Source organism: Phocoena sinus, chromosome 3 (assembly GCF_008692025.1).
Source record: "Phocoena sinus isolate mPhoSin1 chromosome 3, mPhoSin1.pri, whole genome shotgun sequence".
Taxonomy (NCBI): domain Eukaryota; kingdom Metazoa; phylum Chordata; class Mammalia; order Artiodactyla; family Phocoenidae; genus Phocoena; species Phocoena sinus.
The window spans coordinates 25,915,299-25,940,534 of record NC_045765.1 but is presented as its reverse complement, the minus strand read 5'-3'; the positions used below and the strand labels follow the sequence as shown (position 1 = coordinate 25,940,534).

At 38.3% G+C, this 25,236-nt stretch overlaps 1 protein-coding gene across 4 annotated transcripts in view; it reads left to right on the top strand.

Annotated features, from left to right (window-relative positions):
• Nucleotides 1-3,656: 3,656 nt before the first annotated feature.
• RANBP17 (RAN binding protein 17) overlaps nt 3,657-25,236 on the top strand; it is a 318,400-nt gene continuing 296,820 nt past the window's right edge. For 3 of the 4 annotated variants that reach the window (XM_032626914.1, XM_032626912.1, XM_032626911.1), the window contains exons 1-3: nt 3,663-3,716; nt 13,594-13,740; nt 18,339-18,429. In XM_032626914.1, the coding sequence (XP_032482805.1) occupies nt 3,699-3,716; nt 13,594-13,740; nt 18,339-18,429 (256 nt within the window). In that variant the 5' untranslated portion in view covers nt 3,663-3,698. Of the gene's footprint in view, nt 3,717-13,593; nt 13,741-18,338; nt 18,430-25,236 lie in introns of all 4 variants that reach the window. The other variant, XM_032626913.1, reaches the window with a different exon arrangement.

The window sequence follows — 25,236 nt, the reverse complement described above, 5'->3', positions numbered from 1 at the left end:
TGGTATCTTAACCCAGGTTGTTTGGCTCCATGTTCTTTTCCTAACCGCCGTGCTTGGCTGCCTCATCTCAATATTACTTCTTGTAAAATTTTTGAATTATAGACTTACTGTTATCCTGACCTTAGAAATGACAAATCAAAGCTCAGAGTTGTTAGGTGAATTTCCTAAAGCACCAGAATTACAAATGCTAATTGAATGCCCTAAAAAGATACAAAGATTAAAGACCCATCTGTCTTTTTTAGAAGGCTAGTTGCCATAAAGGAAGATAATTTTGTAATTCCTAAGGGCTCTAAATGTCCCTCCATTAATTGAGTTTTGTGACAGAAATAAATTATTTGACATCCTGGAGCATCTTCTGTGCTAATTTTAATAGCTGTAGTGACACAATTCTATCTTAAATTTTGTTAATTGACAAAAAAAGATATGGAGTTGTGTGCATATTTTGCTGACAGAAAATCATGGAAGGGAGTGTTAATTAAACAGAAATCTCATGTGGTCACTCAAATTTAAAAGGAAAAAATAATTGGCTTCTCATTTCCAGAATTACCTGGTGACTCCACAGAACAGTCAGCCGCTGTTCCTGTCACAATCTCATATTTGCCCCAAGGATATTCTGGAGTGGGAAAAAAATGCCAAATGGTCAAAGTTCAAGTAAGTGTTCCTCTCTTAATGACCTAAAAATTGAGGTGACAGAAGTGCTACTTTAAAACTATAGCTTTAAAATGTGGTTGGGATCTAGAAGTTAGGCAAAGGCAATAATAGTCAATTAAAATAATGGGGTACTTATTGTGTGGCAGGTGCAATAGGGAGGTCAGAAATGAACACTGGTGCTTTGGATGTGAGAGTCAGAAATGTTGGAATGTGAGAATCACAAACAAGATTGGATATCAAAAGTCTTGGGACATGGAAATGAAAGTTAAAATATAGGAATCAAAATCTTTAGGAATTAGGAGCACAAAATGGCAGGATGAAGGTATCAAAGATTTTAAAGTTTAGGAGTTGAGCTGTGGGGATGAGGATTCATGGGCTGTGGATGAGCTATGAAAATCAAGGGTGAAGAATGGAAGATGCAAATAGCCTGGCCATAATGAATTAGCTTATGCTGGATTAGACCTCCCACTGAAAACAATTATAAAAACGGGACAAATAAATATAAATATACATACATATTTAACAACTATATTACATATATAACAACTATAAAGAAATAAGTATGTATTTAACAATAATTTAACATATTAACAACCATATCACACTATATATATATATATATATATATATATATATATATTTAACAACTGCTTGAAGGTACTAGAGAACAACCAACAAAGGCAGGACTTAATTGGCTTCAATCCTTGAGAGCATGAAAGCACTAAGGGCAAGATCCACATTTACTTCAGCTTTTCCCATCTCTTCCCCTCCCACCCCAAAAGCATTTTCCAGTTGGCACAAGGAGTAACAGAGCTAAATAGCAGCGATCTCAATAGGCCAGGAACAGACAAGGGAGTCTGGGAACAAAAGCAGCTGAGATTCTAGGGACAAAATTCTAGAGAGGAGCAAACCGCAGAGATGTGAGCCCCAAAATCTGTGTACAGATTTCCCTCAAATCATCAGTCAATTCTTAAGATGTATCCCTGTAGGGAGAGACTTTAAGAAACTCAGCAGAAGAGCAGCATCTAAAGAGTCAAACAGAGATTTTAGCAGCTGCACAGTGATGGGGAGACAGGGATTAAGAGTTCAAGCCAACAGGGTGAAGGTGTCTTAGTAAACATCCCAGGCTTTTAGTTGTAAGATCTATTGAGGACCATGACCTAGGAATAAGGGTAAAATGGAAATAAACCTGAATTTAAAAGCCTAAAGCCAAGTCTTATAGGATTGGAGTGATCCTCTGGTATTCTATCTGCCTACTACAATAAAAATTTTTTTAAAAACCTTCTTTGGAGAAAGCTGATATCGTCCAGAACCTCTACAGTTTTTCTTCCACACTGTCTGACATTCAATAAGAAATTATTGAGGCACACTTGAAAAAAATAGGACCAAATACTAAAAGCCAGGAGGACCCACAGCTGATTCAGATATAGGAGTTATGTGTCACAGTCTTTACATAATATAATTAAAATGTTCAAGAAAATAGAGGAATGATAAAGAATTTCACCAGAGCCTTGGAATCTATTCAAAGAATGGAAAGGGAGGAGTCAAATGAAAATTCTGCAACTGAAAATATTATAACTAAAATTAAGAATTCAACAGAGGGGTTGTATACCAGCTCAGACACAGCAGAATAGAGTTTCTACTGACTTGGGTGAAAGGTCAATAAAAAATATGTGGATTAAAGCATGACAAGGAAAAAAGACAAAATATACAGAAAAGAGTGTAAGAGACATATGGAAAACTCTAAAAGGTTTAACACACACGTACTTGGGGTTTCAGAAGGAGAAGAGAGAGAGAAAGGGACAGAAACAGTATTTAAAGAAATACTGACTGGGAATTTTCAGACATTGATAAAAAAAACCCACCAGATCTCATATTTAAGAAGCTTTATGAACCCCAAGCAGGAGCACACACACACACAGAGTTATATCACACTCAAACTGCTAAAGACCAAAAGAAAGAGAAAAATTTTAAAGCAGCCAGGGGTGGGAGAAGGAGACATACTACCTTCAGAGGAGCAGTAATCAGACTGATGGCTAATTTCTGAACAGAAACAATGGTAACCAGAAATCAAGAGAAAGGCATTTTTTAAATGCTCAAAAAAAAAATTAAAAAGCCAAAATAGAATTCTATACCCAACAAAACTATCCTTTAAAAATGTAAGTGAAATAAAGACGTTTTCACGTTAACAAAAGCTGAGAGAATCTGCCACTAGTAAACATGAACTATAAGAGGTATTAAAGGAATTTTTCACACTAAAGTACAATGACCCCAACTGGAAATGTCAAACTTCAAGAGGAACTCCTTTCAGAAAGGAGTGACTTTGGCCTACTTCTCAAATAAATTCTCATTCCAATGGAATCATTCAGTGTAAAATATAAGTTCATGTTAAATGAAATCTAGACAAGAAGTGAACTAGAATTTTATAACTTAACAATATGTAGAAGATACTGTCAGTTTAATTTTAACCAAAATAAAGTTTTTTAAAAAAATGAAAGCTGGATTCTGGGAGTCAGGGATCAAGGACAGCAGCTGGCATGTAGCAGCCAAAGGTTATGGCTGATCTGTCATTGGCAAGTGGGTGTTAGGGGACAAGAAAAGATGTGGAGATGGGGGAGTTAGAAGGCGTGGGCAATAACTATGCTAGAGGTCAAGAGAGTCTGTGGGAGATGTAAGGTCAGGGGTCATGGCTGACAGTTGGGTGGTGGTGGTTGCCTCAAGGGCCGGAAGCCTGAAGTCACGACTCACCTGAGGAAGTTGAAGCATGAGGACGGGGAGGGGTGATGGGGGCGGTGGCGGTTGAGATTCCTGGCCCCCGGCCCCGCCCCTCTCGGGCTGGCCCCGAGCGCGCCGCCTCCGTCACCCCGTCCTTCCCCGTCAGCCCCGCCCAGTCCGGAGCTTCGAACGCGAAGGCAGCTCGGCCGAGGCGACGAGCGAGCTAGCGAGTGGCGCAGGGACCCAGCGGGCTGCTGGGGCTTCTGCGGCGCCCGCCTACGCTCCCTCCCCTCGGGTGCTCGGGGCGCCGACTGGCGCCGCCCCCCGGGAAGATGGCGCTGCACTTTCAGGTCAGTGCGCTTTGCGCCGCGGGTTCTCGCTCCGCCGGTCAGCCGCCCCAGGAACCCGGCGGGACGCTGGGGTCTGGAGACTGAGGGCCGAGGCCGGTGGCGGAGGCCGCGGGGTCGCGGGCCGGTGCCTCGGAGCCCCAGCTCCCGTCCCCGGCCAGGGACCCACGCACTGGCTTGGGCTGCACACCCCGGGCCCGGGCCCGAAGAAGGGGCGGCCAGAGCTTGGGGTTGACGGTGGAGGGGCAGGGGCCAGCCTGGAGCTCGCCCCTCGGGGGAGGTACGGATGCTGAGGACCGGCCGCGTGGGAGCCCGCTCTCCCTGGTGCCGCCGCACGGCGCGCACGGAGGCTTCGGCGGCGCCCTAGCAGGTGGGAGCCCGGCCGGACCAGCCTTCCCGCCGCGTCGTGGGCCGCGGTTCCATCGTCTGCCTCCACACAGTTCGTACGGAGCTCGAGAAGGGGGCCTGGGTCCGCCGATGGAGGGCGCAGCAGTTGGACTTTAATTGGCCAGAGCGGACAGGGGCTGTGTATATGGGGAGTTGCGAAGGAGGGCTCTGCAGCAGCTTCATTGGAGGAGGAAACGGGGGCAGGACGCGCGCTAGGAGCGCAGAGATGGTCTGGATGGGACGCGGGCTGGAGGAAGGCTCACGTATTCTCGGGCACTCTGGCATATGCATCCAGTTATTCATACAACAAGCATTTATAGAGCCTTCCCCCGCCCCCCCCCGTGTCTCAAGCACGGTGCAAAGTTCTGGGATAAAGGATTACATCATCTTACCATACTTGCCCTCACGGAATTCACGGATAATTATATAGTACATGTGAAAAATGGTATGATAGAATTAATCACAGGATATCATGGGACATTGAAAAGGGGCAGTCAACCGTGTGTGTGTGTGTGTGTGTGTGTGTGTGTGTGTGTGTGTGTGTGTTGGGAAGGAGTGAGGCAGAGCTGCTGTGCTTCTCAGGCAAGCTTTTCTGAGCTTCTGTTCATCTACTAATGTATTGTAGTTCCTACTTTGCTAGGCCCTTAAGATATAGTTCTAGCAAAACTTTATGATTTGTACACTCAGGAAACTTGCAGTCTAGTGGATACTGAAAGAATTGTAGGAGTTGGCCAGGCGAAGAGGAAGGGAAGGGTATAGAGGCAAAAGGACAGTGTGAGCCAAGTCAAAGAATTGTGGAAGAACATGGCACACTGCAGGAAGTTCGGTTTGGCTGGAACTTAAGGTTCATAGAAAAGGGAAGGGAGCAGGGAAGCCTGTGGAGGCAGGAGATGACCTTGGAGAGGTAGGCAGTCTCATAATATGCTGACAGTGTATCTAAGTGTCCCAACCCTTTGTAGATTTCTTTGGATCCCCTGTGACTACAGTGACTCATTAATTATTGATTCTTCCAAAGGGTCTTTTCAATCAGCCACTCTCCTATCAGGTAATTGACAGCTCAGGAGGTAGTAAGCCTGACACATTACCTTTTGACTCCTTGCCATTTCTAAGCGTCTCCAGGTCAAAATAATGTTATTTATTACCACTTTAGTAAATATGCCCTTTGGAAATCTTCACAGGAGGAATTTCACAGGAAGGACTTTGGGATTGTAAATAGGTAAACAGATGTTCATAATTCAGGTGTAAATCTTGAGGGCAATTAAAAACTGTGGTGGAAGTTTTGGGGACTTCCCTGGCGGTCCAGTGGTTAAGAATCTGGCTACCAATGTAGGGGATGTGGGTTTGATCCCTGGTTAGGGAACGAAGATCCCACATGCAACTAAGCCCATGCACCGCATCAAAGACCCAGCGCAGCCAAAAAAAAAAAAACTATGGTGGAAGTTTGGAACAGTTTCAGACTTGGAAAGATGAAGCATAATAGTAAATTACCCAGTCTGGAAGATTTCTTCATACTTAGTGGTGGAAAAATTAGCTGCTAATGCCAAAATTACCCAAATTGGTTTCCTAGGAATGTATTTCACAGCAGTTCTGGGAAGCTTAAAAGTGGAGTTGAACAAACAAAAGACCTGATGATTTGGGGGGCCAGAATTAAGCTCTGAACCTTCTCAGTTTGAATTGTTTTCAGCATATGGATCATATTGTTACCCAGTTAACTCAAGGAGCCTTTATTGCTAATGATAACTGGTACCTAGCATTTTGAATTTTCACATGCTTGTTATAGATGTTGAGCCCCACAGCTAGCTTGAGAGGTGCGCATATACAGTCGGCTTTCTGTATCCCTGAGTTTTGTATCTGTGGATTCAACCAATTGTAGATTGAAAATACTCTCAAAATTCCAGAAAGCTCCAAAAAACTTCCATTTACTGCACACGTGACAACTATTTGCATAGCATTTACATTGAATTTACAATTATTTACATAGCATTTACATTGTATTAGGTATTATAAGTAATCTAGAAATGATTTAAAGTATTTGAGAAGATGTATAGAGGTTATAGGCAAATACTATGCCATTTTATATAAGGTACATGAACATCTTTGGGTTTTGGTATCTGCAGGGTGTCCTGGAGCCAATCCCCCTACTTATGTGCATATATACATTTTATCCCTGAAGACACTGAGTCTTAGAACAATTGTGACTTGCCCAAGGCTACAGAATTAGAGTAGTCTTAATAACTCATGTTTCCACATTCTTTCCTACCAATATCTTACTGTCATCTACCCAGCAGGGAAGTTAGTGAAAAATTATGCCATTTTGATAAGTAAATAAGTGAATTTATGTAAGGGGAAGTTAGGTCACTGCTTCACAGTCTTTTTCACATCATGGCATACATAAAAAATGGTAATTGTGTGGTTCATTGACATAAACTGCTCATAACCAAAAGCCTGACTGGAGGACAAGGGGATCAATGTCCCTGACATACTATAACCATTCAAGGCACATGTATTCTGGTTAGGAAGCTGTGGGTTAGGGTACTCTGTCCCAAAGGAAGAAATGGATCTGGATTATCTGAGAGGAGACAGTCCAGATTAGAGGATAGGGGACAGAGTGAGGAAAGGTATTTCTGGGACCAAGTAGGAGGTAGGCACTTAAGATTTAACAGAAGGACCTTGATGAGAATCAAGAGATAACATTAGGAAAAATTTAGGAGATGCAGTTGGTCGATCTTTTTAGCTTTCAGGATTATTCCAGAACCTGGGACTATAGTCATGCTTAATAGCCAGCCAGGCATTCTGATATGATCAGGCATACCTGATATGATCTAGATGTGATTGTGAACTATTATAGTTGAATACGATGGTAACATGATGAGAAAGGGGTTTGGAAAAGATCATCCTGTATGGAGTTGAATGGGAGAAACTATAGACAAAAGACCAATGTGGTGTTTTATAATTAACTGAAGAGATTATTTACAATTTGTGTAGATCTGCTGTGTGCCAGGAGGTGGATTAAGCTTTCTCTCGTCTTTTCTGTCTTAATCTTTACAATTATTTTAGATGGAATCTTCACAATTATTTTACGTGGTGGATATTACTACCTGCAGTTTCAAAAGTGAGGTTTAGAAAATTTAAATAATTTGCTGGAGGTCACTTAATAAGTAATTGGACAGATTCCAAAGCTTCCACTCTGATTCCCAAAGAAGCCCCTAAAGAAATCCTGGGCACTGTAGGCCACAGTTGGAAAATACTCTTCTATTGATCTACTGTCTATGAATATCATGTAGAGGTGTTGAGTCTGAGTCTTTATTTTAAAAGAATTGGTAGGATTTTGTGATAAATTAGGTAGGTACCTGGAATTAGCCAAACTGCGAGGTTTGAGGGCACAGTTTGCAAGACTGTTCTCACTTCTGACACCACCTGCATATTTGGGGGTTTCCCAGTACCACTCTCAGGTTTGATAGTTTAACAGAAGAACTCACAGAATTCACTGAAAGCTATCATACTCAGTTTATTATCAGGAAAGTATGCAGATTAAAATTGATTAAAGAAGAGATACATAAGGCAGAATCTGGGAAGGTTCTCAAACAAAGCTTTTGTTGTCCTCAGGACATGTTACTCTCCCAGCATATATGTGTGGCAGTAAGCACCAAGTATTGCAAACCAGGGAGGTGCACCTGAGCTTTGAGTTTTGGAGTTTTTATTGGAGCTTCTTTATGTAGTCATTGATTGACTGGTTGGTTGCCACATGATTGAGCTCAGTCTTTAGGTCAGATGATACTGAGCAATCTAAAGTCCCCACCCTAAAACACAGGGTTGGCCTTTGGGATGGTCAGCCACCAATTTACGACTATGGGGTGTGGTCTGCTACACACACACACACACACACACACACACACACACACACACACACACACCCCGCCCCCGCCCTGAACAAAAACATTCCTATCTTAGACGTAGATTACCTCCCAGAATCTGAGGGCGAAGACCAGACTTTCTCTTTGGGCAAGGCCAAACTCTTAACTATATAGGAGGGACTAAGGAGAAGGAAAAGTAAAAGATAACATCAAGATTGTAAGTCTAGATTCTGGTCTACACCTCCAAAACCACTGAAAACAAAGGGACAGTTGATGTGAAAATCTGTGGGAAATATGTTCAATTCAGTTCCTGACATTTTGGGGCTTTTTGCAACATCTTTCTTGATTTCCAAGAAGAAGTTTGTAGATAAATATAAAGGTGGTGAATAGAGAGTTGAAAGTGTGGACTAGGACATCACCTGCAGGTACATGATGACTAAAGTCAAGGGTGGTAAGATGGCAAGGTGCTGAGGAGACAACATGTGCTTGGGGCCCACAGATTTGTATGTGGCTCAGAATTGACCATTTACTCATATCTTGAGCAACGTGTGTGTGTGTGTGTGTGTGTGTGTGTGTGTGTGTGTGTGTGTGTGTAGATATATATATGTGTGTATATGTATGTATTTGATCTCTCAGCCTCAGTTCTTTTTTTTTGTCTGTAAAATGGGTGTGCTAAAAACATGTACTTTACAGGAGTCTACTTTTTAGAATTGGTTTAAAAAATAGAAGATGGAAATACTTTTGTAAACCTTTAAAGCACTAAAACAAATATGATCCAATTCATTGTAGAAGAAGGAGTTCTAAGAGGCCCAGAAATAAGCCCTCAGGTATGCTCGGGAAAAGGTAGTAAAGGGAGGAAAAAACAAAGAGTTTATGGAAAATGAGTAACTTTAAGATAAAGGCACTTTCTATTAATGGTAGTCAAGAAGCTTAATTCCAGAAGGCAGGAAAGATACAGAGAAGAGTAATTGAAAGGAGTTTAAATTTAATTGAGCAGGGATTTTTTTGTGGTTCATCGATTTATTGTTTTATTATTAGGGGACATTTTTCCCTAGGACAAAAAACCTTCGTTTTTTTCCAGCTTTCTTGAGGTATAATTGACAAATAGTAAACTGCACATACTTAAAATGTCCTTTTGGATGAATTTTGACGTAAGTATGTTAACTGTGAAACCATCTCGGAAATCAAGATAATGACCATATCTATCACCCCCCCAAAGTTTCCTTATGCTCCTTTGTAATCCCCCCTTGCTGCTTCCCTGTCCTTTTCTCCCACTCTCTCCTCCCTCCCCAGCCTGAAACCGCTGATCTGCTTTCTTCCACTATAGAACCATACAATATAAACTCTTTTTGTCCTGCTTCTTTTACTAGGCATTTACCTGTCGTTAGATACATGGTGGGAATTACTGTATAGAAAGAAGTCACATCACTTACTGGTTAATTGTATGTCAAGTGCAAAGTGCAGAAATGAGTCCAGAATAACTTGGAAGATATTAAGACTGTAGGCAGGATTATGTCATTGTCTCCTAGGCTATGGAAGTTGGGTGCTGTCTGTTTATGTTTGATAGTTTATCGATGGGAGTTAGGTGATATCCAGTTCTACCTGTGTTACCTGTTATTTATTTATATGGGCTTCTTACGGTGATATGAAGCCATGTAGAAGCTTTAATAACTCAAACCCGGTTTGTCAACAAGTTGAGAAGGGATCATTTCTCTGAGGCATTCTTATGTTAACCATATTCTCAGACATCAGTTTATAAAACTAAGATGCAGTTTATCAGTTCACTATGAAAAATAGTCTCTCTTTATAGACAGATTTTCTGGAAAATCAAATGCTAATCAGAAGATTGGTCACTCAGCAGTCATCACAAGTTTAACTACTTGAAATGTTTAGATAATGCTTTTCCACAGGGTAAGGATCTTTATGTATGTATCCTTTTCTCTAAAAAGATTTATCAATAGTATGCTAGGCATTTATTTAACTGTTATCCTTACAGTGAAAGAATAGCTTAATTTTTTCCACTTTGTTTCAGTCTTTCCTAAGAGAAAGTTCAAACCTTTACCTTTTTATCTTTCACTGCCTTTCGGTGGTTAATAATTTGAAAGGCATTTGGGACATTGTTGTAAACAAATACTTTTTAAATACACTTCAGACTTGTTCTCTGTTGGAGTTCACTAAATCAGTATAGCAAAAAAGACAAAATTCCAGAACTTTTTCAGAATATTTCCAAATAGATTTACTTAGGTGCCACTGAATTGATTAATATTAATGTTTGTGTTAGTTTCTTGGGGCTGTTGTGACAAATTACCACAAACTGGGTGGGTTAAAACAACGAAAATTTATTCTTTTTTTTTTTTAGAAGCTATTTTAGCTTTATATTTTTATTTTATTTATTATTTATTTTCTTTATTTTTGGGGGCTGCGTCGGGCCTTAGTTGCAGCATACGGGATCTCATTGCAACGTGCAGGCTTCTCTCTAGTTGTGGCGTGCAGGTTTTCTCTCTCTAGTTGTGGTGTGCAGGCTCCAGGGTGCGTGGGCTGTGTAGTTGTGGTTCTTGGGCTTAGTTGCCCCGCAGCCTGTGGGATCTTAGTTCCCCGGCAAGGGATCAAACCCGCGTCCCCTCCATTGGAAGGTGGATTCTTTACTACTGGACCACCAGGGAGGTCCCAGAAAATTTATTCTTTTATACTTACAGAGGCCAGAGTCTGAAATTAATGTGCTGACAGGGTTGGTCTCTTCTTAGAGGGCTTGAGGGAGAAACTGTTCTGTGCTTTGTCCCTAGTTTCTGATAGCTGTTTGCAGTCCATGGTCCATTGGCTTGTAGATGCATCACCCCAATCTTTGCCTCCTTTTTATGACTTTTTCTCTTGTTTCTGCATCTCAAATGTCCCTCTCTCTTGTGAATCATTGGATTTAGGGCCTGCCCTAAATCCAGGATGATCTCATCCCTAGATCAGGATTTGCAAAGACCCTATTTCAAAATAATTCGAAGGGACTGGTGGTTAGGACTTGGATATATCTTTTAGAAGGATACAATTCCACCTATTACAATATTCTTATTAGGTGATACTAATAATAAACAGCTAACGTTTGTAGTGTGTATAGTGTGCCAGAAGTTATGTGGCCCTAACTCATTTAATCCTCGCAGCCGACCTTTTGTTTTTCAGCAGTTAGGTTTTCTCAGTATTTCTGGCTTCGTTCTTTTTTATACTCAAAAAGTCTACTTCTTCAGAGACTCGTAGACCTAGATGAATGCGTGACAGCAGGATCAGTTTATCTTTAAATTATTCTGGGTATTATCAGCTGTAAAATTTAGCCCTTCAGATTTATTAGATGAAGGAAAAGGTTTCTGAGGTTGATCATGAGTCATGAGAGGGAAAAAGGTAGCTCTTTTCATTTTTGTGTTTCTTACCCTTGGAGGAAATATGGGAATTCATATGTATTCATGAACCATAAATTTTCTATGCATTTTAATATGATGAACAGTATGTAGTAGCACTCTGAGGGCTTCTTGGCCAGTCTAGGTAGAGGAAATGTTTAAAATGTGGTTCATTTTTGCCGTCCTTTATCCTAATTTATCCTTTTGAAACCTTTCTTTTGTACTTTTATTTTCACTCTAGCAAAAAATTCCCTAGTCTGAGATGTTGGGCTCTGAGCTGGATAGAGAAGTGGAAAATGCCATTAAGAAACTAAGGAGAGAGAAGTAAAAAGAATAATGGGAGCTAGAGGAGGTTTCATTTCAGTGTTTCTTATGTATTCCTGTTAGACAAAGGTACATGCATTTGACGGAATGTCTAGATTAGTGTAGCTGTAAGGCTGCCACATAAAAATTCAGGTCAGAAAGGATAAAAAATAGTATTTCTTTATGAATATCCCATTACCTTCGTATGCCCACCTGACGTTGAAATCTGTGCCAGTTTTTTTTTTTGTCCTCCAAAGAATAATTCTCTAAGTTCAAACTGAAGTAGTTTTAGTAAGCCACCTTTAACAAAAATTCTCTAAAGCTGAGAGGAATACTGAACTCATTTAGAATTTTTTCTTTCAGATTTTATCCACGTGTCCTATATCTTCAGATTAGATTATATTTATAAACAGAATGATTTATTTATTTTTAAAATTGGCTTGTTTGTCCTCCCTATATATTTTTAATACAATTTTAAAGATTACCCTTTACTTATAGTTATTATAAAATATTGACTATATTCCCTGTGTTGTACAACTTATCATTGTAGCCTATCTTACACCCAGTAATTTGTACCTCCCACTCCCCCACCCCTATATTACCTCTCACAGGTAACCACTGCTTTGTTCTCTGTTTCTGTGAGTCTGTTTCTTTTTTGTTATATTCACTAGTATGTTGTAATTTTTAGATTCCACATATAAGTGATATCATACAGTATTTGTCTTTCTCTGTATGACTTATTTCACTTAGCGTAATGCCCTCCAAGTCCATCCATATTACTGCAAGTGGCAAAATTTCATTCTTTTTTATGGTTGAGGGATATTCCATTGTATATATATATATATATATATATATATATATATATATATATACACACCACCTTCTTGATCCATTCATCTGTTGATGGACACTTAGGTTTCTTCCATATCTTGGCAGTTGTAAATAATGCTGCTGTGAACATTGGGGCACATGTATCTTTTTGAATTAGTGTTTTTGGTGTGTTGTTTTGTTTTTTTTTTTTTTTTTTTGGATATATACCCAGGAGTGGAATTGCTGGGTCATATGGTAGTTCTTTCAGTTTTTTGAGGAACCTCCATATTGTTTTCCACAGCGGCTGCACCACTTTACATTCCCACCAACAGTGTATGAGAGTTCCCTTTTCTCCACATCCTTGCCAACATTTGTTATTTGTGTTCTTTCTGATGATAGCCAGAATGAATTATTCTTTATGTCTGTAAAATAGGAACCTACAAGATGATAGCTAGTTATTACACTGCTATAAGTAACATGGGGTCAAGTCGTAGTTCCTGAGAATCATGCCGTGGTTTACCTGCAGCACTATGAGTCATTAGTTCTGAAGACCCACATCAGCGTATATTTGTATCTTTTCTTTTATATAGATGGAACCATTGAAGTTCTTATAATCTGAAAAAGAATGTAAATTGGCGTAATGTCTGCAACTTGCACATGATAATTCCCCTTACCCATCTCTTTAGCTTCTTTTGGCATCTCCTCCTGGCTGTCTGTCTACCAGTCATACTGACCTTTTAATGCCTTGAAACGATTAAGCTCTATTCTGGCCTCTGGTAAATGCTGTGTCTTTGCCTGAACTGCTGTCTACTCTTTTTCATATGGCTTACCCTTTCAGGTCAGCATAAATGTTACTATATACTTTAGGCCAGCCTTTTTAATCCCCTTGGATTAGACAAGTCCTCCTCTTTCTGTACTCTTACTTTTCCATCACAGAACTATCAATTTAAATAATTTAGAGGTAGGAGGTTTGCCTTTTTTTTGTTCACCACTGTGACCCCTAGTAAGTAGTTGTAGCTCAATAAGCATTTATTGATTTGACAAATACACGCATTGTATTTGCATTCCTTGTTTCCTATGATTAATATATTTACCTTATTTTTTTTCACTCAAGTAAAATGTTAAATTTTTTTTTTTTTTCTTAAGAGTTTGGCTGAATTGGAAGTATTATGTACTCATCTCTACATAGGGACTGATCTTACACAAAGAATAGAGGCTGAGAAAGCACTCCTGGAACTTATTGACAGCCCAGAATGTCTCAGCAAGTGTCAACTTTTATTAGAACAAGGAACAGTAAGTATTTGATAACAGCAATTAACAATGAAAGATCGGTAGGTATATGTCATTGTTAATGAATGCATGTAGGTTAGCAATGTAGGTTAACTGATAGGTATTACCATATGTCTTTTTACTGTAGTTTATTTCACTGTTGAAGAATTGGAAAGCCTGGAAAGAAAACTTAGGGAAGAGCCCAGGAGGTGGAAATAGGCATGAATCAAAATACATTCTTGATTCCTCTTGGCCCCTTTTTATGTCTTCTACCAGCGGCAAAAGTTACATTTTTAGAAAGTTGGAATTAAAAATCTAGGTGGGAGAGGCAGATTGTGATTAACTTTGAAATGTGAAGGAATGATTCAGAGGAATGCTGATTACTTCTTGCCTGCCTCTCTCCTAGAGATTCATAGCCATTCATTCAACATCATTTAGCAAGTATTTAAATGTAAAACCAGGCACTGTACTACCTACCTGCTTTATTTACAAGCATTAAAGTAACTCATAGTTTAGTTGGGAAGGCATAGATGTATCACTATAAATAAAGAGCTATGGAATGATATGGTAAGCACTACAGTAGGAGACTGTAGGATCTACAGAGCAGAGGTTAGCAAACTTTTTCTGTAAAGGGCCAGATTGTAAATATTTTAGACTTTGTGGGCCAAGAGGCAAAATCAAGGGTGTTTTATAAATATGCCTATTAGAAGAGAGAAAACAAGTTTCCACAAAGTTTTATTTATGAATTTTAAAATACAATAATTGAGTACAGTGTTTTTGTAGTATAAGTCTACTGATGAAAAGAATGGAATTATTCTTTTGGGGATGACATTTTGCTTAACTGGGGTTCAGAGTTAGTATTTCCTATCATTAGCATTGATTACAAATGTTCATATGTTAATACTGACCTGTAATGAGATTTTACAAATTTCATCTTTGGAAATGTCTCTTCACACAGATAGGTACTACTAAATATTGATATCAGCTGATAAGCATATGATTTTAATTAAGCATATTCATCACTTAGAAGGCATGTATAGTGTTTTATTAAAACTTCTCTTGATATTTGTCTTCTAGGATGTCATTACATTCTAGATTAATCACTTCCAATTGAAGGTTAGGTGGAGGTTCCTCAATTGCTCAGTTAAATGGATTTTGAAATATGGAAATTTCCTTTGCATTTGCAACAAGGTCTGGAAAAAAGTGCTGCTGGAACATAGTTTGAGCTCAGAAAATATACTCAGCAATAGAGATCTTGCTACTTGTTTTAATATTTGATTGTGTGGAAAATATATAAAGCAGCTTGATATTACTTGTGATTCAATCAATGTTAGTTGTGACTAGAGTAACTTTATTGCATTATAAGTTTCACATTAGTACTAAGCACTGTTTGCCTTTTAGACAATTTTGTAACTTTAGGTTGAATTCATTAAGAGACATTATCAAGTTTGAAGCAAAAACTAACTTCAAAAGCTATTTAATGTTCAACAATAGTGGATAAAATTGGTTCTTCTCATTCAGAAAAATTTCAGTCTCAGTCCTGAGCAAGAAAAAATTGCAGTAAAACTTTACCACTGCCAAGCTATAGAACTACTGTGCAGTAGGGCAAGTCAGAATTTTCAGCTTCTATTTCTGACAGAAATTTCCAGAACTGAAGATGAATTCATGAAAGTGAATTGAAGTCCACTGTTTTTTTGTTTTGTTTTGTTTTTAGATTTTTTTTTTTTTGATGTGGACCATTTTTAAAGTCTTTATTGAATTTGTTACAATATTGTTTCTGTTTTATGTTCTGGTTTTTTGGCCACAAGGCATGTGGGATCTTAGCTCCCCCACCAGGGATCAAACCCGCACCCCCTGCATTGGAAGGCGAAGTCTTTTTTTTTTTTTTTAAATTAATTAATTAATTTAGTTTTGGCTGCATTGGGTCTTCGTTGCTGCGCACAGGCTTTCTCTAGTTGCGGCGAGTGGGGGCTATTCTTCATTGCAGTGTGCGGACTTCTCATTGTGGTGGCTTCTCTTCTCGCAGAGCATGGGCTCTAGGTGCGCGGGCTTCAGTAGTCGTGGCACGTGGGCTCAGTAGTTGTGGATTGCAGGCTCTAGAGCACAGGTTCAATAGTTGTGGTGCACGGGCTTAGTTGCTCCGTGGCATGTGGTATTTTCCCGGACCAGGGCTTGAACCCTGTCCCCTGCGTTGGCAGGTGGATTCATAACCACTGCACCACCAGGGAAGTCCCTGGAAGGCGAAATCTTAAGCACTGGACTGCCAGGGAAGTCCCTGAAGTCCACTGTTAACACTACTGATTCATTAACACATGATAGATTCAAATATTTACTACAAAGTACCTACTGATGAATAATAAAATGAATACCACAGGCCTTTAGTCTCTTACATTTTTACAAGCTTTGTAAATTTGTCCACTTAAGTTTTTTCTTTTTTTTTTTTTTTTTTTTTTTTTTTTTGCTGTGCGCGGGCCTCTCACTGTTGTGGCCTCTCCCATTGTGGAGCACAGGCTCCGGACGCACAAGCCCAGCGGCCATGGCTCACGGGCCCAGCCGCTCCGCGGCATGTGGGATCCTCCCGGACCGGGGCACGAACCTGTGTCCCCTGCATCGGCAGGCGGACTCTCAACCACTGCGCCACCAGGGAAGCCCAAGTTTTTTCTTTTTACCACCACTTGTGGCACACTTTAGCAGCTACTTCAGGTTGTACAGAATTAGCATTTTCTCAGCTTTTTTCAAGATATTCTGACCAGTAATTGCATGCAGACTCTTCATAGAGATTAATTCTTTAGTCACTTCAAACTAGCATTGACTTCTGGAATAAACAGATAATGTCGGTAACAGTATGAGCAGTGCATGTTGGTAACATTGGTAACTCATCAAGAACTAGGGAGAACCTCCAAATCATTCGCCTGGTTTGAAATTGAATTTTGATGTTGCTCTAATAATATCTTCAACTATCTGGGCCTTCTTCTCACTGAAAGTCTAGTCATCTGAAGTTTATGTTCTCTGCATGTGTAACTTTGGCTACTGCAATAAAATAATGGTGATTTAATTAACTCTTTTGGTAAGTGGCTTTCCTTACTTGGCTAACAAATGAGCCATTTCAAAACCTAACTTTGGTTGTAGCCTCACTTTATTTTTTTGTGGAGAAATTTCACTGTTATAGATATTCTGTCTTAAATTTTCTCCTTTTTTCTGACTATTGATTACCCGTGAGTTAGGAATACTGACATGAGTGCTTGGTATGATATGGTCAACATATGTTGTATTCTTTTAGGACAGCTATAGTACAATTGCATAAAAAGCACATTGCTTTGCTATATGATTCAGTAACAAAATGATCCACATCCCACTGTGCCTTAAGAGTTAGATATTTGAAGTGCCTTTCTATCTTTTCTTGTTTTGACATAACAGACATGCACTGGTAATAATAAAAGGTGCGTGTCATGTCATGGTGATACTCATGGCACTCTGTGCTGTGAAGTTAATCAGTACATCACTGCGGTTTATAGTGCACTGAGCAGCAGTAGGAGGCAGTGAGTGCCATATACTGTTTTAACTATTTGATTCTGCTGTCATAGTCTGAAAGCAGACTATATGCATGTGGCTGTGTTCTAATAAACTTTATTTATGGACACTGAAATTTGGATTTCATGTACTTTTCACATGTCACAAAATATTATTATTTTTATTTTTTTCCCAACTGTTTAAAATAGTAAAATCCATACATAGCTCATGGGCCTTGCAAAAACAGGCGGGATTTGGTCCACAGGCCTTAGTTTGCTGACCTCTGGTCTAGAGAAAAAAAAATAGGGCTATCTTTACAAGAGATTGCTAGGGGTAGAGTGAATAACTGAATCAGATTTTGAAGGGTTGAGTATGCTATTAAGTTAAGACAGTTGGTGGCCAGAGTGAATACAACCAGCATGGATCTGAAGGAGGGGGGAGGTTAGGGTGGGAAAGACATTGAAAGGAACTGAAAGAGGGCTGTTTTGGTCAGAGGATAGCAAAGAGTGGAACCAGATGAATTTGAAGAGATAATCAGAGGGCAGAACATGCAGGACTATGTAGACATGGTAAGTGTATTTTATTTGAACTTGCTCATAATCATTTTTTTCCTCTTGCGGAGGATGGGCTCTAGGTGCACGGGCTTCAGTAGCCCAACAACTGCTTGCCATTTGAAAAGACTACCTATACCTTCCTCAGCTACCCCACCCTTATGAGGGATTGTGTGTGTGTGTGTGTGTGTGTGTGTATTTTATCCCTTGTAAATCTGCCAGTTTGGAAAACCAGAAAAATTCCCAATATTGCTTAGGAAAAGTTCCTATCATAGTATTTTTTTTTGGCTGCATTGGGTCTTCGTTGTTGCGCGCGGGCTTTCTCTAGTTGCAGCAAGCTGGGTGGCTTCTCGTGTTGCGGAGCTTGGGCTCTAGGTGCGCAGGCTTCAGTAGTTGTGGCGCATGGACTTAGTTGCGCTGCAGCATGTGGGATCTTCCCATACCAGGGATCGAACCCATGTCCCCTGCATTAGCAGGCGGATTCTTAACCACTCTTCCACCAGGGAAGTTCCCTTATCATAGTATTTTGATTAATCTATTAAAATTTATATTTCTTTACAGACATCCTATGCTCAACTCCTTGCAGCAACATGTCTTTCAAAACTTATTAGCCGAGTCAGTCCTTTGCCGATTGAACAAAGAATAGATATCAGTAAGTGGTTTATTATGCTTTTTATCATATTGCACTTTAAAAATAAATTTTGCTTTTAAATATGCTAAACTGTTAACAGGCTTGCAAGTTATTTTATTGTCATTTTTAAAGATGAGTAGTCAAGTCTCCTTTACACATGTAGTGATAAACAACAATGTGTTATACAAAAATGTGTTGTCAGAAAAGCATTTGTTTAATTTGATAATAAATAATAACTAGCATTTTATTGTCTATACTATTTACTAAGATTTGCACTATCTCATTTTATCTACCAAACTTCTGAGATAGGCACTATTGTTATCCTCATTTTATAAATGAGGAAATTAGATTTGATAGGATCTATAATGTGCCCTAGATCGTCACACATCTAGCAAGAAGTAGAGCTGTGATTCAAACTTACACAATTTTTGTCATGCTCTTAGCGATTATCTTAACATCATATACAACTAAATGATGGGAAAGAAGTGTACTCTCCAGCATTTCTCAGGATCCTATATCAAAATCATATGGGATGCATATAAAATCAAAAGCAGATTCCTACTTATTAGGAAAATAATGTGTATATGGATGAACAGTGCTTGGAACTTAGTGTAGTTGGAAAATTGATTCTGTAAAGTACCAATATGCTTTCAGAAGTAATGTATTTTCATATTTTAAGTGTGTGAATTTGTTTTTCATATGGACAAAACTCTGATAGTTGAGGTATGGGAATTTTTTTATTATCTTTGTCCATAATAGACTGTTGACTCATTTCTGCTCTCCAGCCTCAAGGTTTACATGATTCATATTTGTGTAACAGAAAAGTTAAAGTGTAGTATTATATATGATGGTTCTTTAAGCTCAGTTTTTGAATGGTCACATCCCACAATGATTTGTCATTTGCCTCATATGTTTGACTGATATTTCTCTTAAGTACCTAATAACCGAGGGGAACTCCTTCAACTTGATAAAGAACATCTACCAAAAAAAAAAAAACCTACCAGGCTGAAGAAAACCTAGAGGAGAATTTATCCATGTTCTCATGGACTTGTGTGCTTAAGAAAGCAAAAGAGAAATTTACAGTTTAAAAAATAAGGGTTCAAACATTAAAAACCTGTCATAAAACATTGTGATTTTGTTTGTTTGACTTTTATACACATAAACACACATATTTTAGGTAGACTTATTTTTTTAGAGCACTTTTAGGTTCACGGCAAAATTGAGCAAAAAGTACAGAGACTTCCCATATACCCCCTGGCCCCGCACATGAATAGCCTTCCCCAGTATTAGCATACTACACCAGAGTGGGTACATTTGTAACAGTTGATTAACCTACATTGACACATCATCATCACCCAAAGTCCATAGTTTATATTAGAGTTCACTCTTGGTGTTGTGCATTCCGTGGGTTTGGATAAATGTATAAATGACACATATCCCCCGTTATAGTATTATACAGAATAGTTTCACTGCCCTAAAAAGCCACTGTGTTCCAACTATGCATCCCTCCCTCCCCTCTAACTCCTGGCGACCACTGATCTTTTTTACTGTTTCCATAGTTTTGCCTTTTCCAGAATGCATGTAGTTGAAATTATACAGTGTGTAGCCTTTTCAGATTGGCTTCTTTTACTTAGTAATATGCATTTAAGGTTCTCCATGTTTTATCATGGCTTGGTAGATCATTTCTTTTCTTTCTTTTTTTAAAAAAATTTATTTATTTTATTTATTTTATTTTTGGCTGCACTGGGTCTTTGTTGCTGCACCCGGGCTTTTCTCTACTTTGCGGTGAGCGGCGGCTACTCTTTGCTGCAGTGCACAGGCTTCTCATCGCGGTGGCTCCTCTTATGGCGGAGCACAGGCTCAGTAGTTGTGGCCCACAGACTTAGTTGTTCGCGGCATGTGGGATCTTCCCGGGCTAGGGCTCGAACCAGTGTCCCCTGCATTGGCAGGCAGATTCTTAACCACTGCGCCACCAGGGAAGCCCGATCATTTCTTTTTAATGCTGACTGATGTGCCGTTGTCTGGATGTACCACAGTTTATCTGTTCACCTTTTGAAGTACACACCTTCATTGCTTCCAAGTTTTGGCAATTACGAATAAAGCTGCTATAAAGCAGGTTTTTTGTGTGGACATAAGTTCTCACTTCATTTGGGTAAATACCAAGGAGAGTGATTGCTGGATTGTATGGTAAGAGTATGTTTAGATTTGTAAGAAATCACCAAACTGCCTTCCAAAGGGGCTGTACCAGTTTTGCATTCCCATCAGCAATGAATGAGAATTCCTATTCTTCCACATCCTTGCTAGCACTTGGTGTTTTCAGTGTTTTGGATTTTGACCATTCTTATAGGTGTGTAGTAGAATCCTACTGTTTTTTAATTTACAGTTTCCTAATGACATATGATGTCGAACATCTTTTCATATGCTTATTTGTTGTCTGTATATTTTCTCTAATGGGGTGACTGTTTAGGTCTTTTGCTTATTTTTAAATCAGGTTGTTGTTTTCTTATTCTCTGTATATTTTAGTAAATGGTCCTTTATCAGATAGGTCTTTTGCAAAGATTTTCTCCCAGTTTGTGGCTTGTCTTCTCATTCTCTTGGGCAGAAGCTTTTAATTGTAAAGAAGTCCACCTTATCAAGTATTTCTTTCATGGATTGTGCCTTTGTTGTTGTTTGTAAAAAATCATCACCAAACCCAAGGTCATCTAGATTTTATTCCTGTTATCTTTTAGGAGTTTTTATAGTTTTGCATTTTAAATTTAGAGCTATGATCATTTTGAATTAATTTTTGTGAAGTGTGTAAGTTCTGTGTTTAGATTCATTTTTTTGCATGTGGAGGTCCAGTTCTGCCACCATTTGTTGAAAAGACTGTCTTTACTCCGTTTTATTAGCTTTGCTCCTTTTTCAAAGATCAGTTGACTGTATTTATGGGAGTCTCTTTCTGGGTTCTCTATTCTGTTCCATTGATCTATTTGTCCTTCACCAGTACCACACTGTCTTGATTATTATAGTTTTATAAAAATTAAAGTTAGGTAGTGTCAGACCTCCAACTTTGTCCTTCTCCTTTAGTATTGTGTGGGCTATTCTGGGTCTTTTGCCTCTCTATATAAACTTTAGAATCAATTTGTCAATATCCAAAAAAAAAAAATAACTTTCTGGGATTTTGATTGGGATTGCATTGAATCTATAGATCAGTTCTGGAAGAAGTGACATCTCGACAACATTGAGTCTTCCTGTCCACGAACATGGAATATCTCTACATTTATTAATTTCTTTGATTTTATTCATCAGCTGTGGTTTTTTGTAGATGTTCTTTATGAAGTTGAGGAAGTTCCCCTCTGTTCCTGGTTTGTTGAGAGTTTTTATCATGAATGGCAGTTGGAATTTTTGAAATCCTTTTTTTGTATCTATTATGATCATGTGATTTTTCTTCTTTAGCCTATTGATGTGATGGGCTGCATTAATTGATTTTAAAATGTTGAACAATGCTTGCATACCTGGGATAAATGCCACTTGGTTGTGGTATATAACTCTTTTTATACATTGTTGGATTTGCTTTGCTAATAATTTGTTGAGGATTTTTGTTTCTATATTGATGAGAGATATTGGCTCAACTACAAGTTTTCTTGTAATGTTTTTGTCTGGTTTTGGTGTTAAGGTAATGCCAACCTCATAGATTGAGTTAGGAGGAATTCCCTCTCCTTCTTTTTCCTGGAAGAGATTGTAGAGAATTGGTAGAATTTCTTTCTTAAATGTTTGGTAGAATTCATCAGTGAACCCATCTGGGCCTGGTGCTTGCTGTTTTGGAAGGTTATTAATTATTGACTCAGTTAATTTAATAGATATGGGCCTATTCAGATTGTCTCTTGCACTTATCTTTTTTAAATGGATACTTAAAAAAAAAAAAAAGGTACACTCATTAAAGGAAATTCGGAAAAAAGAGAAAAGTAGAAACCTACCACACAATTTCAAGCAACAAATGATGTGTTTCCTTTATGAGTTTCTTGGGTTTGAGTTACTACTCTTGCTTCTGCAAGTAGATTAGAATGTTATGAAATGTCTGACATGTGTCAATAGAATAATTGGTATGTCAGTTAAAATGGAAAATGTGAAGATTGCCTCAAAGTCACATTGCCTTTATTACATCAACTCTAAAATTCTCATTCTTTCATGATACGGTCCCAGACTACATATTTCATTATTTCCCAACATTAACTCTGTTGCCTGTTCTCTGTGTCCAGCACACTGTTTTCTACCTATATTAGTATAATTAACGATGGCTTACCATCGCTCATCAGTTAAATACCATTTCCTCAGCCTGGTGTTCAAGTCCTTTCATGAGCTTGTAATTGATGGATCGTCCCATCCTTGTAGCCTTATATCTCATTGGTACTAGCCTATTTGTACCAGAAGGTATTTTCCTCATGCCATGTTATTTCTGCCTTGGTGCCTTTTCTTATGTTGTTTCTCTAGCCTGGAATGCTGTCCTTTTAATCTTCTATTCAAATAAAAGTGTAGCTTAAGTTTAATTACCTATATAAATCAGTCAATTCTCCTTCCCTTTCTCTGTCCTTCACTCCATCCCTCCCTCCCTCTTTCCTTCCTTGCTGACTCCCCTCTTCAAACAGCTTTATTGAGGTATAATTTATATACCATAAAGTTAACTTGTTTTAAGTGTACAATTTTTGATTTTTAGTAAATTTACAGAGTTGTGTGAACATTCCCATCATCCCTTCCAAACTCCCCATGCTCATTTACAGTTAGTCCTGCTCCCATACCACCAACCTCTAAGATGTTTTCTGCCTGTATAGATCGACCTTCTGAGGATATTTCATATAAATAAAATCATATCATGTGTAGTTTTTTTACATCTAACTTCTTTCACTTCAAAAAATGTTGTTGAGGTTCATCCATGTTGTAGCATGTGTATTTCATTTTTTTTATTATAGAATAATATTCGCTTGTATAGATGTGTGACATTTTGTTATCCATTCACTACCTGATGAACATATGGGTTGTTTTTGCTTTTGGGCCACTGTGAATAATGCTACCATGAACATTGACATACAAGTCTTTGTGTGGATATACGTTTTCATTTCTCTTGAGTAGATACCTAGGAGTGAAATTGCTGGGTCATAGGTAAGTTTATGCTTAACTTTAAAAAAAACTGTCCAACTATGTTTCAAAGTGCCTATACCATTTTGCGTTCTCAGCAGCAATGTGTGAACATTGCAGTTTCTCCACATCTTCACCTCATAAGTCTTACATTGATCTTCTTGTGGTAGTTTCTTTTTGTCTGTCTCTCCAAATATTTTATAAGCTAGCTCTCAAGGCATAGATTATAGCTCAAATTTTTGTGTTCACAGCATTTGGAATTGTTTCCATCAAAGCATTTGTAGTTAAATGTTGAGGTATTTACCTTCTCTTCATTTTTTTCCTGAATAACATGCTAGCCTTTGGGACCAAAGTAGAGATTGAGTCTTTCCCCTTTCTTTTATATTCTTTTTGTATGTTTTCTGATAGACTTTGTGGCATATTTTTTTACTTGACTTCAATTAATCAGTCAAAAATATTTCATATTAAATTTCTATAATGTGTAATACCTAAAGTTTCAGTCTAATGGTAGTAAACTCCAAAAGACTAACTACCAGTTTTGACTTAGAGTTTTTGAATTACTAATTATTACTAAAATATATGGTTTGACCAGTATTTGAAAGCAGGAAACAAACAAACTCAAACCAAAACAACCTGACTCAGAGTCCCAATTTGGCCACTGTGACAAGTTGTTTCACCTCTTTGACCTTCATATTTTTTTACCTAGGAAACAGAATTATAGTAACATAATAGCAATATCTTCACATTGCTGTGAGAGCTACATAAAGCTTTTTTTCTGGGAAGCACTTGTAATTTCTAACTTGTTTCATAAATGCTAAATATTGTTGTTATCATATATGCATTTGACACTCAAAGAGCCTCTAGTGCATAGCGTTCCAAGTTTCTGTTAACTTTTGTTGGGGAATTTTTCTAGCTGTTTATTTCATTCTCCCATGTGTCTTTCTGAACATTTCATTTTCTTCTTGGTATGGCTTTTCCCTATTATCTTGGGCTGGTGATGATTAGATTGCAGTTGTTTTACTTGATTGTTATCATTGGCTCTTGCTTATTAAACTGGAACACTACTATAGGTCATGTAATAAGCATAACGTGAGAATATTTTATGTAAAACGTTCAACTAAAGTAACAGAAATACAGTCTATTAAAAATTTTTGCCTTAGATAATAAACTTATTAGCTAGTATCTTTGCTCAAGGAGTTTGGGAAGGTGTACTTCAGGTACCTAGCTTAAATGTGAAACTTGGTTTGTCTCCTGTTTTGTTGTTTTATTATTTTTGAGATTACCCTCCCAGTGGTTACCACTACCTACATATAGATTTCTCACATTCCCTCCAGTTTAAAATTTTTCAAGGTACTAAAAATAAAAATAATAGAAGTAAATAAACCAGATTTTCTTTTATGTTTAGGAGGCAGTGTCATTTTCATAAGTTTTGTTATTGAAATAAAAGATTACATGTAATGAAGCTTAAGAGAACCATATTACTTTAATCCATAGCAGAAACCTCTTTCAGATTTATCTTAATGCTAGGAAAATCTCTTTTAATAGTGTTTTTATTTGTATAACTGTGTATTTTTAATGTTAATAAAAATTAAGGTTGAAATGTGCTAGTCGTGAGAACTTTTCTTTTTTATATCAAGGTTCTCATTACAGTTGTCAAGAACAGCTGTTGAAAGTGTTCTTGGATTTTGGGGTTGTTTCCATTAAAGCTATTTTTAG